At 34.9% G+C, this 14,747-nt stretch overlaps 1 protein-coding gene across 3 annotated transcripts in view; it reads left to right on the plus strand.

The window, feature by feature from the left end:
- TMEM117 (transmembrane protein 117) overlaps nucleotides 1-14,747 on the plus strand; it is a 492,479-nt gene that overhangs the window by 311,310 nt on the left and 166,422 nt on the right. For all 3 annotated transcript variants that reach the window (XM_078449928.2, XM_078449929.2, XM_078449930.2), the window contains one exon: nucleotides 8,864-8,961. In XM_078449928.2, the coding sequence (XP_078306054.1) occupies nucleotides 8,864-8,961 (98 nt within the window). The remainder of the gene's footprint in view (nucleotides 1-8,863; nucleotides 8,962-14,747) is intronic.

A 14,747-nucleotide genomic window follows, 5' to 3' on the forward strand; every position in this document is an offset into this window, starting at 1 on the left:
AGCAAAGAAGTAAAATGAGCAATTAAAAGACACACTGGAGCCCTGCTCACCATCTTCTCCTTTCCAATTTAAGTGCTGATATTTCCTTGTGTCATCGGTTTGTCATCAGTGGGTCATAACTCTCTGTCAGTGCTCATGTTCTTCCTAACGATAAGCAGTCTGCCCTCTTGGACTGGGTATTTAAGGAGGTACTCATTTTTTAAACAATGTTTATTTATTTTGAGAGAGAGAGAGCGTGAGACGCGCACAAGCAGGGCAGGGGCAGAGAGAGAGGGAAGAGAGAATCCCAAGCAAGCTCTGTGCTGTCAGCACACAGCCCTATGAGAGGCTCGGACCCACCAACCATGAGGTCGTGACCTGAGCTGAAATCAAGAGTCACATTTAACTGACTGAGCCACCCATTTGCTCCAATATGCACTCGTTTTGATGTTGGCTTTGGCCATTGGTAAATGAATATATTTGTAACCACAAGTTTTTGGGAGGCAAAAGTCCTCAAATACAAAGTCTGCTTTTACAAATTCAAAGAACTTTGTAACTTTCTACCTGTCCCTGAATGAACCACCCTAGGGAATTTCAAAGCATTTGCCAAAATATGGGATTGCTTGATATTGAAAACTTGGTGTTAATTGCCTGTTCATGCTTAGTAATACTACTGGCTTATAATTCTAAGTAATTTTTCTGGCATGCACCTGTATATGCCTCAATGAAATTAAAATAAAAGTGGTATTAACAAAGTCAGGGAGAGAATACTACAGTGATGGGGTGATGTATCTTTGATAGTCTGAATTAGCTTTCTTAAGTGGACAAGGAACTAAAAAACAAAAATATCTTGGTCATGATAACAATTATCCAGGTGTTTAAAAGTAATTATAGATATCCATGAAAATCATCAGTTGCTGGTGGCATATTTTGCTGTAGATAAATGGAAGACACTATCATACTACTGGAAGACCATTATCACTATTATCTTTAAAAGATGAAATTTCTACGTATGAAATGCTCTCATAGAACACTTAGCCTTCCAATGACTAAATACTTTTCACATTTCACTTATATAATAGATATGGGTAGCCAGATAACCTAATTAAAATTTTATATTATGACATACGCTGAATATACAGCAAAACTTTTCTTCAAAATCCTCTCCCAGAAAATCTGAAACTGCCTTATGTTCAAATCCCTACAAAATCTCGTATTATGTTTAATTATTTTATTTTTAACAAAGTTGTATTTGGGGAAGATAATCTAAAACAAGGTTAATTAAAAGCTGGTTTTAAATGTTATTTAGGTCATCTGATAGGTACCATTTAAACAGACGAGAATATCACAGATGTAGTAATCACTTTTGACAAAATGGCCTCAAAATTGCCAAAAATACATGTCACATAAATAAGCCTTTTAATAACCACTTTAAATAGCAATATAGATGCTCTGGTTTCTCTTCAGATCGTATAAATCTTTCGCCTTTTAAATAGCAATATAGAATTTTCATTTGAAACCAATTTGACAGTAAATTTCATATATTAAAAAATAAAAAAAAATAAAAAAAAAAAAAAAGAATTTTCATTTGAAAGTAGGAATATTTTGGCAACCATCCCAAAGAACATGGAATATAAGAATCGGAGATGTTAACTTTATCATAAATAAGACTAAATCGTATCTTTAACTCTGAAGCACAATCTTCATGATGGAGGATTGCCAAACGTAGTGACTATCACTAAGTTTCAAGACAATGCTAAGAGGAGATGTGGTGATGACTTATCTCTTGGATAATTCTCCAAGGAAGGTGGCATTCCCTGAGAGGGCTGGAGCATTAGGGATCGGGGGGAGATGATGATTGAGAGTGGGCCCTGCCCCCACACCCCCCCCCCACCCCCCGCAACCAATATGAGCTTCTTGCAGAATGCTAGTCCAGGAAAACTCATGTCATTCAGATGGCAGTCAACTCCAAAGGAACCAGCATGAGAATTTTGTCTCTAAGAATAACAGAGGCAGAAAATAAGAAGAAAATCCAGTAGCAGGTGAAGAACTTTCACCAGAAAAATGATACTATGGAGCAGAGGAAAATTGTGATTAACAAAACCCCAGGGAATTAAAAAACAATTAGTGAAGTCATTGTCTTTATAAGTTTCCAAAGCAATGGTACAAGAGTTTGGAGATCTCATGTTGTGAGACAACAGAGGATGAAATGGGATGGTAGGCTCAGGAAAGAAATGCAAAAGGAAGAAAATTAGAGAAATAAAGGTCAAATTAGACTCTCCACAAATATTAATCGACACACCCAAAATCAAGGTAAGGGACACAACTGAGAGAGTGGAATTAAAAGTTAGAAAGGATACACATAGAAGACAGAGACAACCAGTGTCTGCAGAATTGTTTCTCTAACAATAGAACTAAACAATAGAACTAAAATAAAGGAAAAGAAAAATAATACTTAAGGATTCTCAGAACAGTTAACAGAGTAAAGAAAAACTTGAATCCTTAGGTTGAAAGCACCGATCATGCCTAGAAAAGTGACAGACAACCATCGATAAACTTAGCAAAATTGTAATACTCAAGATAGAAAAAAGAATACTTTGGGCATCTAAGCAATAAAAACCAATTCACCTGTAAAGATGGAGAAAAAATCCCATTTTGAGTTATCTTAGATTTCTCCATGGTCTCACTCAACAGTATTAAGAAAGTGAAGCCATGCCTTTAATGCCAAGCTAAACAAACAAACAACAAAAAAACAATGACTCAATAATTTTACACTCAGTCTAATTATTAGTCAAGTATAAAGACGTTAAACAATTGTTTGTAGGCTACATTGCTCTCATGCCCTTTCCTGAAGAATGTGTTGTAGAACAAAGTACAAACTTTGAAAGTAGTGGGAAAACTCCAGCAGGAGTACTGAAAAAGATCATTGAGTCAATTTAATTGTAGAACCAGGGTTAAGAGAAATGCTCCCAAACCCTAACAACACAGAAATGATGAATAGTGTAAGAAAGCATAATGTTCTGATTTTCCCATCTTTATAGATGAGGGAAGAAGATACTATTTAAAGATGATAAATAAAAAAGGGACATAAGATATTCAAAGAGTCAAAAAGTTAATAGGGTAAAATAATGTAAGTAGAGTAGGGTAATGGACGGAGAGAAGGCAGAGGGAGAAGAAGCAGAAATTAAATAAGTTAGTCAATGCTCATCTTAGGGAGTAAATAAAAATTGAAATAAATAATACATATGTTAAATGAACTTTAATTATAAAGGTAGTAATTAGAACCAAATAGAAACATTTTGTATTTCAGTGGAAAGCACATAGTAAATGCATGGTGAAAGAAGAAAAAAAGAAGAAATTTTTTATTTATTTTAAATTAAAATTTATTTTTAATTAATGATGTCTAGAAAGGTTTCTTTCATTTTTAAAACTTATTTACAATTATATGAAAAATTTCAAGGTTGTGTTAAAATTTAAGGAAACTTCTATCAGGCTTCTTGCATATATGACCTTAAAGATTTAGAAGAATTTTCCAGAGACTAACTCTGGCTCTATACAATTGAAACCTTGCCTAAGAAGAAACTATTTAAATAACTATATATGTACTGATATATGATTATGTTCAAAATATATTATTAAAATGAAATAACTTGCAAAATAGCATGGAAAATTATATGTATATGCTTGTTCATTAATATCCTTAATGTATATGCTTGTTAAGAGAATGACACTTATTTTTCTTAAATGATACTCTGCTATATAATAACTACCTCAAGAGGGGCACTATGTAGCCACGGTTATTATTATTATATTATGATCTTTTATATCTATTTAATCAATATTTTTCATTAATATCACATGCTTAACCTAAAACTGTATCAAGTAAGACTAGAGATATAGTATGTAGTACCTTTGTGTGCATAGTTTATAATCAAGCTAAGAAAAACCTGGCAAAATTAGAGAATGATACAGGATACAAATCAGTGGTCAGTTTTATTATACAAATCTTCTGTGAAGCCTTCTTAGATTATTGCAGCCTTTGGCAATAAGTTTTATTTTTTTATAGCATTTTTAGACTGGACATATTTTAACATTATGCTCTATCTTTATCATTTTCTAATAGTTCAGTATCTTATAGTCTTGTCTTTATGGAAGAGATGAGACTGATTGTCAAACCCTTTGACTCTAAATCCAATCATTTAACGCAGTCACATAAAGCAAATGTAGGCCATGAGAGCAATGTAGCCTACAAACAATTGTTTAATATCTTTATACTTGACTAAATGGGTAGAAGTCTTAATTTTTTTTAATGTTTATTTACCTTTGAGACACAGAGAGACAAAGTGTGGTGAGTGGGGCAGGGGTAGAGAGAAGGAAACACAGAATCCGAAGCAGGCTCCAGGCTCCAAGCTGTCAGTACAGAGCCCGACGTGGGGCTTTAACTCACCAGCCGTGAGATCATGACCTGAGCCAAAGTTGGCCAACCAACCGACTGAGCCACCCAGGCGCCCCTGGATAGAAGTTTTAGATAACAAAAAAACATCAATAATTCTTGTAACATCTGCTAATACCTATTGTGTGTCCATACATAGAGAATAAGAAGCTGAGGCTCAGAGAGATTAATTACTTTGTTGCACATTTACTTTGTTGCAAATAAAAAGCTAGTAAGAGAAAAAACTCAGAAGTCAGCGGGCAGGCTGTCTCCACAACTGGCCCACATAACAGTGCCTTCCGTGTGTGATCCTGATGGGTTATTTCATCTCACTGACTTCTCTTTCTCCATTGGTGGAAAGTGGAAAATAGCAACTTACTTTATAAGGCTGCTATGACAGTTATTAAGAAAAATACCTCCAGGAGCTTTGTAATCCATGAAGCTCTATAGCAAACGTATGGTATTGCTGTTGTCACTGCTGTCTTTCTGTTGCCATTTTTACCCCCATGTCCTATCTGCTCAGCTTCTACTTAGGGGAGCAAAGTTTCCACTTAGATTTCTGTAGAGATAAATTGCTTTTACAGTCATTTACTGACTTTGAAATCTCAACATTCATGCTCATGCTCCGATTGTACAATACCTATGCCCTACAGTAGCTTATATTTTACTGAGAAAGAATACCTGACAAGGCATAATGTGATAAGGGATGTAATGAAGTTCTGAGTTTTGTGCACAGACCTCATAGGGAGGAAAGGGAGAGTGAAAAGATCTATGAGACTCAAAGAGTTAAATTTTCCCAGCTTGGAAAGAAAGACCTGCAATTTCAAATTCTAATAATCTTCCTCTGGGAGAAGCATCAACAAGTTTTACATTATATTTATGCTACATAGCACCCTTTGTGCATGGTCTTTAGTCCTGCCTTTCCTGCATCTTTTCCCACAAAGACTGTCCTTGACCACCAACAGAAATGAATTTGATTTCTCTAATGCAGAAGGTAATTGGATTTTTTCTTTATTGAATGCATCCCTTTAATGACTGTCTCTGCTCCTGCCAATTTAGCTGCAAGTGACCTGACATTGATCTGATGATATGACTTAAAATAAAGAGTTGGAGCTGGGGAGTGAAAAAGACCAGCTGTCTGGCATCAGAAAAAAAAAAAAATGTGTGTGTGTGTTGTGTGTGTGTGTGTTTCTTTTTTTTTTTTGCCTCATCTTGTCATTTTCCTGAGAAAATTCTTTATCCTTCAATGTCATTTTTACAAAACATGATGCTATAATTATTGGTCATATAGCAGCAGATTGCCTTCTTCTAGAAAATATAATAAGTATTTCTCAGAAAGTGCCCTGGAAAAAACATTGAAAATTGAATAAAATCTACACAGTAATCATTCTGTTCCTTGGAAATATTTATTACCGTGTAGACTTTTTTTCTGGAACAGGGTGAATATTGCTGAACAGAATTAATTAAATCTTTTAAGCTGGTATAACATGAAATATTTATTAAAGTATTTACTTAACCTTGAGGTTTTGTATAAATAAAAAAAAATGGACACAAGACTTGCTATTCAAGAAAGTTACAAAGGAGTAGTGGATGAAATTGTTGTTTGGAAGAATAACAATTCTTTCCTCAAGGGAAGGTATGATATAAAACTCTAATTATGCCCAAGAATACATGCGATTTAAATTTTTCTACTTTTGCTTTTATTCACTTTTTAGTAACAGTGTAACTCACTTGATTCATGGTTATTTTTAATTTAATTTAATTTTTATTTATTTTGAGAGAGAGAGAGAGAGACAGCGTACATGAGGGAGGGCCAGAGAGAGAGGGAGAGAGAATCATAAGTAGGCTCCATGCTGTCAGCACAGAGCCTGATATGGGGCTTGATCCCATGACCTGCGATGAAATCCAGAGTCAGACGCTTAACCGACTAAGCCACCCAGGTGCCCCATGGTTAAATTTTATTCTCTCATCTCCCTTTGTTCATTTTGACAAATATGAATTTTATTTGATTGAAGATACAATGCATGTACATTAGAGTAAGAAAGTAAAAAGTTGTAATTTTAAATTGTTGGGAAGAAGAAAATAGATGAGAAAATCATAAATTTTTTTAAAAAGTGAAATCAATGTTGTTCCCTTTTGAATTTTAAATGTTAGTTGCATTCACAATTATCAATATAATTAATGATTTCAAGAAGTTAACTGAGGATTCGTATTAAAACTATTTATGGCATTTGTTGATTTGAAGATTCAAAGCTACCTCACACAAAATGATTGTAAGCCCTATGTTAGAGCTGGCATAAATCTGCAGTGTTACTCCATGAAGACCAGTGAACTTCCTTTGGTTCTCATCAACCAGGAGTAATGTGGGAGTCCTAGTCCAAGAAATTATGTTGAGAAAGAATATAAAGAATTAAGACTGAATATCTCCTGGAGACTGGGCTCCTTAACCTCTGTTCTGATTGCATTTTAAATGAGCCTGTGTTCTTGCATGCTATGAATGTTTCCAGAGACCATTTCTTGGATGTTGTATAGCACAATAAGATGGGCTTGCTTGAGAATTGATGTGCCTTCCACAGAAAGTCTAGTACTGAAGGTGTCATTGATCCAGAAGGACTCCCCACCGAATCAAAATCTTTCACCATAAATGATTAAATCTCACCCATTCCAGGTCAGGCCATTGTTGGAAGTTACATGTGAGTGCAATATTATATTAACACCAAGAAAGAAGTATTTTTTAATGGATGATGAAAATTCTTCCTTACTCAATTCAGTATATCTGATTCCATATAAATTTTCTTAATTTTGAATTGGCCCTATTTGAATTTGAATGTCATTAAATAAAAATCCAATTAATGAGGAGTGCCTGGGTGGCTCAATGGGTTAGGTGTTCGACTGTTGGTTTCAGCTCAGGTCATGATCTCGCTGTTTGTGGGTTCAAGCCCTGCAGTGGGTTCTGTACTGACAGTGCAGAGCTTGCTTGGGATTTTCTCTTTTCCTTTCTCTCTGCCCCTCTCATGCTGATGTTCTCTTTCTCCCTCTCAAAATAAATAAATAAATAAATAGATAAATAAATAAATAAATAAATATCCAATTAATGGAACAATATCTTCTTCTCTTGAAGGGAAGGTAGATTTCCTGGAAAAAGGAAGAAGTGTGTGTTTGTGTGTGTATACACATACACCAAATATGTTTTCCTTTATTAGAGGAAAGAAAGAAATTCACTACCCATCCCATCAGATTTTTAAAAATGCTCTTATAATAGGTTGTGTATAATACTTTGGACATTTCCTGAAACCATTAATGTGGGATGTGGCCAATGAGAAATTTATTTTGTTAATGCATTTTTAAAAACAAACATTTATATCAAATCATTTTGCTATTTTTTCTTTAGGCAAATATTTTGCAGTCTTTTATATAAAAGAACCGTAGCTATTCAAAGGGATATAGTGACAAATCTTCACCTTTAAGGATTTTAAAGCCTAGTGGAGGGAGAACAAATGTACATAAGTAAGTCAAATAGAAAGTAGAAAGCAATAAGGGACATCGGAAAGGTGGATCCAGAACTAGTTGGAGGGGCAGTGAGGGCATCACAGTGGTGATGTGACTTTGCCTAGGCCTCAGAAGATGGGCAGAATCTGCAGGTGAGAAAGAGAGGTAGAACATTTTTGGAAAAAGATGTAGGACTGCAGATGGCATGGAGGTGGGAGAATGAATGCTAGGCTATTAAAATATGCTGTAAAACTGGGTCAAGTCCCATTCCTCACATAACATTGAAAAAAAAACAGAGACAAAGGAAGTAATATTTTGACTAGTGATACAGTTAATAATCTATACATACAAAGAAATATTTAGATTTTGGAGTTTCTGATTTAGACAAGCAAAAAGTATGGTATTTTATTTGTTATGTATGTTTTGCTTCTATGAAGAAGTTCATGGTATCTTAAAGATGCCTTCTCATGTAAGGTAATCTTGATCGATGTTTTTAAAAAAGTCTCAGGGGCGCCTGGGTGGCTCAGTCGGTTAAGCGTCCGACTTCGGCTCAGGTCATGATCTTGCGGTCCGTGAGTTCTAGCCCCGCGTCGGGCTCTGTGCTGACAGCTCAGAGCCTGGAGCCTGCTTCATATTCTGTGTCTCCCTCTCTCTGACCCTTCCCTGTTCATGCTCTGTCTCTCCCTGTCTCAAAAATAAATAAACATTAAAAAAAATTAAAAAAAAAAAAGTCTCAGTACTTGATGTGTTAGACGACCTTCAATCTGCTCATTCATTTTGTAAAGTCAAATGAACTGCAAAAAAAATTGAACTGAGGAAATATATTCTTCTTAATTTTATCTCTGTATATGTTTAAGTGTTAAAATACTTACATTTTCTCAATAAAGCGTAAGTTATATCCATATTTAAACCTGAATGTAAGATTTCTGAAAGTGCTAAATAAGTTCCTTTTTGTGGCTTCAGGTCACTGATATGATGCTTCAGGACAAGCCCTATCCTGATTGGGGAAAATCTGCAAGAGCTTTCTGGAAGAAAGGAAATGTTAGGATCATTTTATTCTGGTAAGAGAGTGTTTCATTTATCGATTTTTAGCCTTCCATCATTCACAAAGAACTTGAGCTGGATGTAGTTTTTTTAGATATATAGAATTCTATGTAGAGAACCATTTCTAGTGGATATTATGCTCCATTAAGATGATTAAAACCATAATCCTAATTATTTTATGAATTACTTTCTGCTTACACATTGTTGCATATGCACATTTTCAAGAGATACATTTACTAATAAAATAATACGTATTTTACCAGAGGTAAGTAAGTTTTTTATTCAGCAAAAACAAGCTATAATTTTCATCAATGAAATCTGCCATAAAAATGTCTCCAGTAAATTCTAAATTTCCAGTACACTTGACAGGATATAATTTTGCTTTGAAGAAGTTGTACAGAGAGGGAACCTATTTACAAATCACATCTGGCTCATTGGCATTCCTTCTTTACGTAATTTCCTTTAGCTCTCCAGACCAATCATTGCAATTAAAAAAAAAATCCATGTCTTATGGAACTTTGTTGTTTGTAGAGTCAATACTATTGATGTGTAATTGAAGAAGTTTAAACAGAAGATATAAGAATAGACAGTAAGAAGGGCAGTGGCCAACTACAGATTCAACCTAATATTTGAAAAGGTGTGCACTAACACACACAGAGTGTTGGAATGGATGATCACTTGTGCCTGATAAATTCCACCCTGCTCACCTGGCTTTTGAAATGATAGAGAGAAAAAAAAGTTATTCTTAGATTTAATTCTGGGGGTTTATTTCTTCTTTTCATGTACAAACTATAAAAATCATGGGGCAAAATAAACATTCTAAGCCATCTTTGTGCTTTAACACTAGAATTAAATGTTGGTAGAGATATATGGCATTCTGAACTCAATTCTTAGAGGTAAACAAAATGTATTTCAAATAGTGTTGTAAAAATGAGTATGATTTTGTAGACTTTTTTTATACCTTGTCTCTATGAGTCAAGTGTGGCCTATTTTTATGGTGCATTTGACCTTCATATTTTTTTTTCCTGTGTGAAAGCTCCCCATGTAGCTTGTCTGAATAATATATAATATAATAACTATAGGAAATATTTGAAGATATGTTTTGCTCCAACCACTATGCTAAGTATTTAACATTCTATGTATTTACTCATTTAATCCTGACAACCCTATAAGGTAGGCATTATTATTATAAGCATAGGTCTCTGACTGCAGAGACCCATTTATTAATCATTACACTAGACTGCCTCTAGGAGAACAGATGATACATCACTGTGCAAATTTCCAAATGATTACCCTTAATCCTTTTTTAGGTAATGGTCCTCTATAAGAATGTGATATTCTGGGGAGTCATTCTATCCTATAGAATTCTCTATAGAGGTTTTAAGAATCATAATTTAAAAGAAGATAGACACTAATATTAAAAGATTTTATGGGCTATCTATCTTAAAACAATATTAATTTACTATGGTTACATACATTTTCTATTATCTAATGCATCTTCAAAGGCAGGCTGCTGGTTATTGTTCAATATGGCCAGTTACTCAGGTCACATGCATACTATTTGCAAAAGTGAGCCATGCATACAGTAATCTCAAGACCCCTCTGATTGTCATTAGCTACTCTTAATTGCAATTGCTGTTTCAGAGGCGAGGAATCCATACTGGATTATTCCTTAAGCATCTTAGTATGTTTTCCTTGAACATTATTACTCAGGTCTATATATTACCAATTGCTCTTATACAAATGGGTTTATTTTTGACAAATGTGATAACATAGCTACAATGGATAACCTAAAGCATATTTTAAATGTTATAAAAATAATTTAATTAGTCACTGACAGATAATATTCTTGAATGGAGAGCAATTCAGTTCAATAAATTCACACTCTTATAGTCATTATTTTTGTAAAATTATTGATTATTAGATAATATATTTGAGACATGATTTTTTTGTTGTATCTCAAAAGTGGTATTTCACATCATGGAGAACATAAAATAACGAGGAAAATTTAAAAGCCACTCTAAAAATATTTTTCCTATTTTATCCATTTCCATACAGTTAGATTATCTTGTCAACAGTTTTCATGGTTTTAAAAAGGGAAAATCTGATGCAAAAAGTTGAATATGGAAATTATGTGGGAAGTAATGAAATATTCTGTTTTGTTCATACTTTTTGGATAAAAGGGATTTAGCAAGTATAAAGGGAATTTGTTTTTTTAGCTCTAGGAGATAACATACAAAAATCATTGGCAAGGTTTCAAATGTAACAAAAGATGGTATTTACACACTGTGTGTTACCCACTCAAAAAGAGGTATTTTCTTTTGGTTTTGCCTCAGTTAAGGGAACAGTGATTAGTGTGGACAGCCTGTACTGGAGAAGAAATTTTGCAAAGAAAGTTTTCCTAAGTTGCAGTGTGATTATGTGCAGCATTTTTAGCAGTACGACATGCCATTTTGTTCTGGTAAACCTACCTTTTACCTACATGTAGCTGCTTTAATTCACAGATGTCTGTCAGGTACTGTTTCCTTTGTAACTGTGGGGCTGAGTTCTTCCTTGATTCCTAGTGATAGATGTCTCTACGTTGAGGAAAATGGTTCCTGTCTCTTTCTGTAATTGTGCAAAGACAGAGCTGCTATAGCACATGGGCTTTTATGCCGGGGGTGAGACTAAAGTGATTGTATTTGAAAATACTAAATGGGAAAGGGAAGAATATTTATAGAACTTCCCTTCCAAAATCCCTTTCTCAGCCCTTTTGATAATTAAAAAGAACAAGATCTAAGAATTTAAATCCTAGGTTAATTCCATACACTGTTCTATTTTACAGAAGGGTTATGAAAAATCATTTCCACTCACTTGTATCTGAAGCAAACATATGCATAACCAGACATAAAAAAAAATCCAAGTAATATACACCTGAAACTAATGTAACATTGTGCACGGGCTGTGCTTTAATAAAAATAAATTTAAAAAATATTAAAATCAAGTAATATGATATTTATGTTAGCTCCTATTTCCCCATTTTATTTGTTCTCTAGTGACACAATTTGTATGCTTTTGATGGGAAGCATATTGGGATAATATTTTCCAAAAGCTTAGCTTTATTTAAAAATATAAGGGAGACAGTCTTTTGCGATGAGTAGAGGAATTGGCAGAAGGAGGCATTGGAAAATCTGGTGTTCATTAGGGCTTCACAATTACTGCAGTACTTTGCCTTCCAGACACAGGAGGGTTTTGCACTTTTCTGCCCCCTCTGACCACATGACTTGCTTTGGCGAATTAAAATGTGAGTGAAAGTGGCACGTGCCACATGTAGGTAGAAGCATTTAATTGTCAATGAGAAGCACTGAAGGGAGCTCATTTCTCGTAGCAACTGAAAGTTTACATCTAGCTGGAGCCCTCGTCATTCACCTTCCCTGAATGACCAGTGTAAACCAAGCATTCTTAACAACACAGTGATCATATAGTGTGAGTGAGAAATAATCCTTTGCAGATGTTAAGGCCCTGAGATGTGGGGATTGTTTGAAACTGCATCCTGCTGAATATAGAAATTGATCAAAGAAGTTAAGTGTTGCTACAACAGGAGGCTGAAATTTTTGTCTTAAAGGCTGGACAGCAAATGGCAAAAAAGAAAAAAAAACTGATGTTTGAGGCTGGAAAAATGGTAATACAGGTGTTATAGTGGCAAAGAATTTGGTAAAAACTGTGGTCTGTGATTACTTGGATGCTCCAGGAGAACTTGGAAAATTCTGCAAGTGTTATAATATGTTAGTAATGTTAGTAATGTTAGTGATGTGTTAGCACTGTGTTGCTCTGTGCACGGGTGTACAACTGTTCACTTCCATTCCATTTTTTTTTTTTGGGTGATTAGTATCTTTATATTTGAAAAAACTACTTTACCTAGTGCTCTAATGGTTTGGGTAGACATCTCTTGATCATGATTATTCTTAATTCTTAACTGGGAAACAAACTATTTTTTCCTTTTTTGAATATCGTGGTCATCAGTAAAGTCTAGCAAAATTGTTTAACTTTCACCAGACAAAAGCTAATCAAGAAATTATCTTAATATACATGGTCTGGGTGAGTAACATGATAACAATAAAATATAATAAAGTAATAAAAAGACCTAAGAATCAGTGGAAATGTCAGTCTGACGAGTTTGGTAATAGCTCCCTAACATGCAATTAGATGTACGCCCTCTATGACTACTTTTGAGTTTTCTTTCTTTTTTCTTCAAAAGGGATGGGCTTTGTTATTCTCTGTGATCCTTTTCAGCTCTATAATGCTATTTTCTACTGTAAGATTAAAATATTGAAGAGTGAGTCATTCTGTTTGCTTTGCTCCAGAGGGAAGAATATGGACTACTATAGTCTGAATGTTAGTGTCCCTCCAAAATTCATATTTTGAAATCTTAATGCCCTATAGGATGGTATTAGAAAGTGAGGCCTTCAGAAGGTGCTTGGGTCATGAGGGTAGATTCCTCATGAATGGGATTAGTGCCTTTATAAAAAAGACTTCAGAGGGGCACCTGGGTGGCTCAGTTGGTTGAGCATCCGACTCTTGGTTTCTGCTCAGGTCACAATCCCAGGGTCATGGGATTAAGCCCCCCCCATTGGGCTCTATGCTGAGCATGGAGCCTGCTTAAGATTCTGTCTCCCTCTCTCTCTCTCCCTTTGCCCCTCCCACTTTCATGCACGCGCGCGCACGCACGCGCGCACACACACGCACACGTGCTCTCTTTCTCTCTAAAAATTAATTAAATTGAAAAAAGGTTCCAGAGAGACCCCTAGTCCTCTCCCCCATGTGAAGAACAGTGAGAAGACATCGGCTATGAACCAGGAAGGGAACCTTCAGCAAATTCTGGTGCCTTGATCTTAAACTTTCCAGCCTTTGAAATTGTGAGAAATACATTTCTGTGGTTTACAGGCCGCCAGTCTGTGGTATTCTGTTATAGTAGGCCAAGCAGACTAACATATAGGCTAATGAATGTAAGTCACATGGAAGCAGATTTAGATTCATGTCCCTAATAATGTAAGCCTCTCAATGCTGAGTGAGCTTGCCTGATGAAAGGCTGGGTTTCCTGTCAGTAGAAGTATTCCAGCAAAGGCTAGATAATCTATCAGGGATGCAGTAGAAGGATTTTCACATTCAGGGAGACAAAAAGGGAATCACTTCTAAATTTTCATCAAACCTACCGATCCTATGACTCTACATGTTTAACTAGAAAAGTATTACATTTTATTTGCTTTATAATGGAGAGGATACTAATTATAATTTAATAAGTTCTGTATAATTCCGTTATAATTATAAGGAAAATTTTTACATTAGACAAAAATTCATGAAAAGTTCTGGAACAACTATAGTATGCAAAACCCTTTGCCTCACTTTTCAAATAATAAATTAGCCTGTATCTTTTTTCTGGATGAATTTTGTCTTCTGGCCTTCAGCTTTCCTTCCATCTCAACGTGTCTTGTTAAGCAGTTGCCTATCTTTAATTAAAAGCTGCCTCTGGAACTGAGGAAAAGCATAATAACATTTCAAGCCCAAATCAGGTAACTGTACCTATTGAATCAGTCACCTTAATTTTAAACACTGCACAAAGTTAACAGGATCCATTTAAGTGTGGCTGTTTCTAAACAGAGAGATCCAAGGATATATTTCAAATGGTTTTCTTGCTAGATGTAAGTTTTCTACTTCTGGATAAAAAGGTGATTGATGTTGCATTACTGTCTTGTCACATTATTGTCATATTATTTGGAGATTTTCATTTAAAAAGTGAATTCATTTATGCATGATAGATGTAACT

This window comes from Panthera onca, chromosome B4, assembly GCF_046562875.1.
Source record: "Panthera onca isolate mPanOnc1 chromosome B4, mPanOnc1 haplotype 2, whole genome shotgun sequence".
NCBI lineage: Eukaryota > Metazoa > Chordata > Mammalia > Carnivora > Felidae > Panthera > Panthera onca.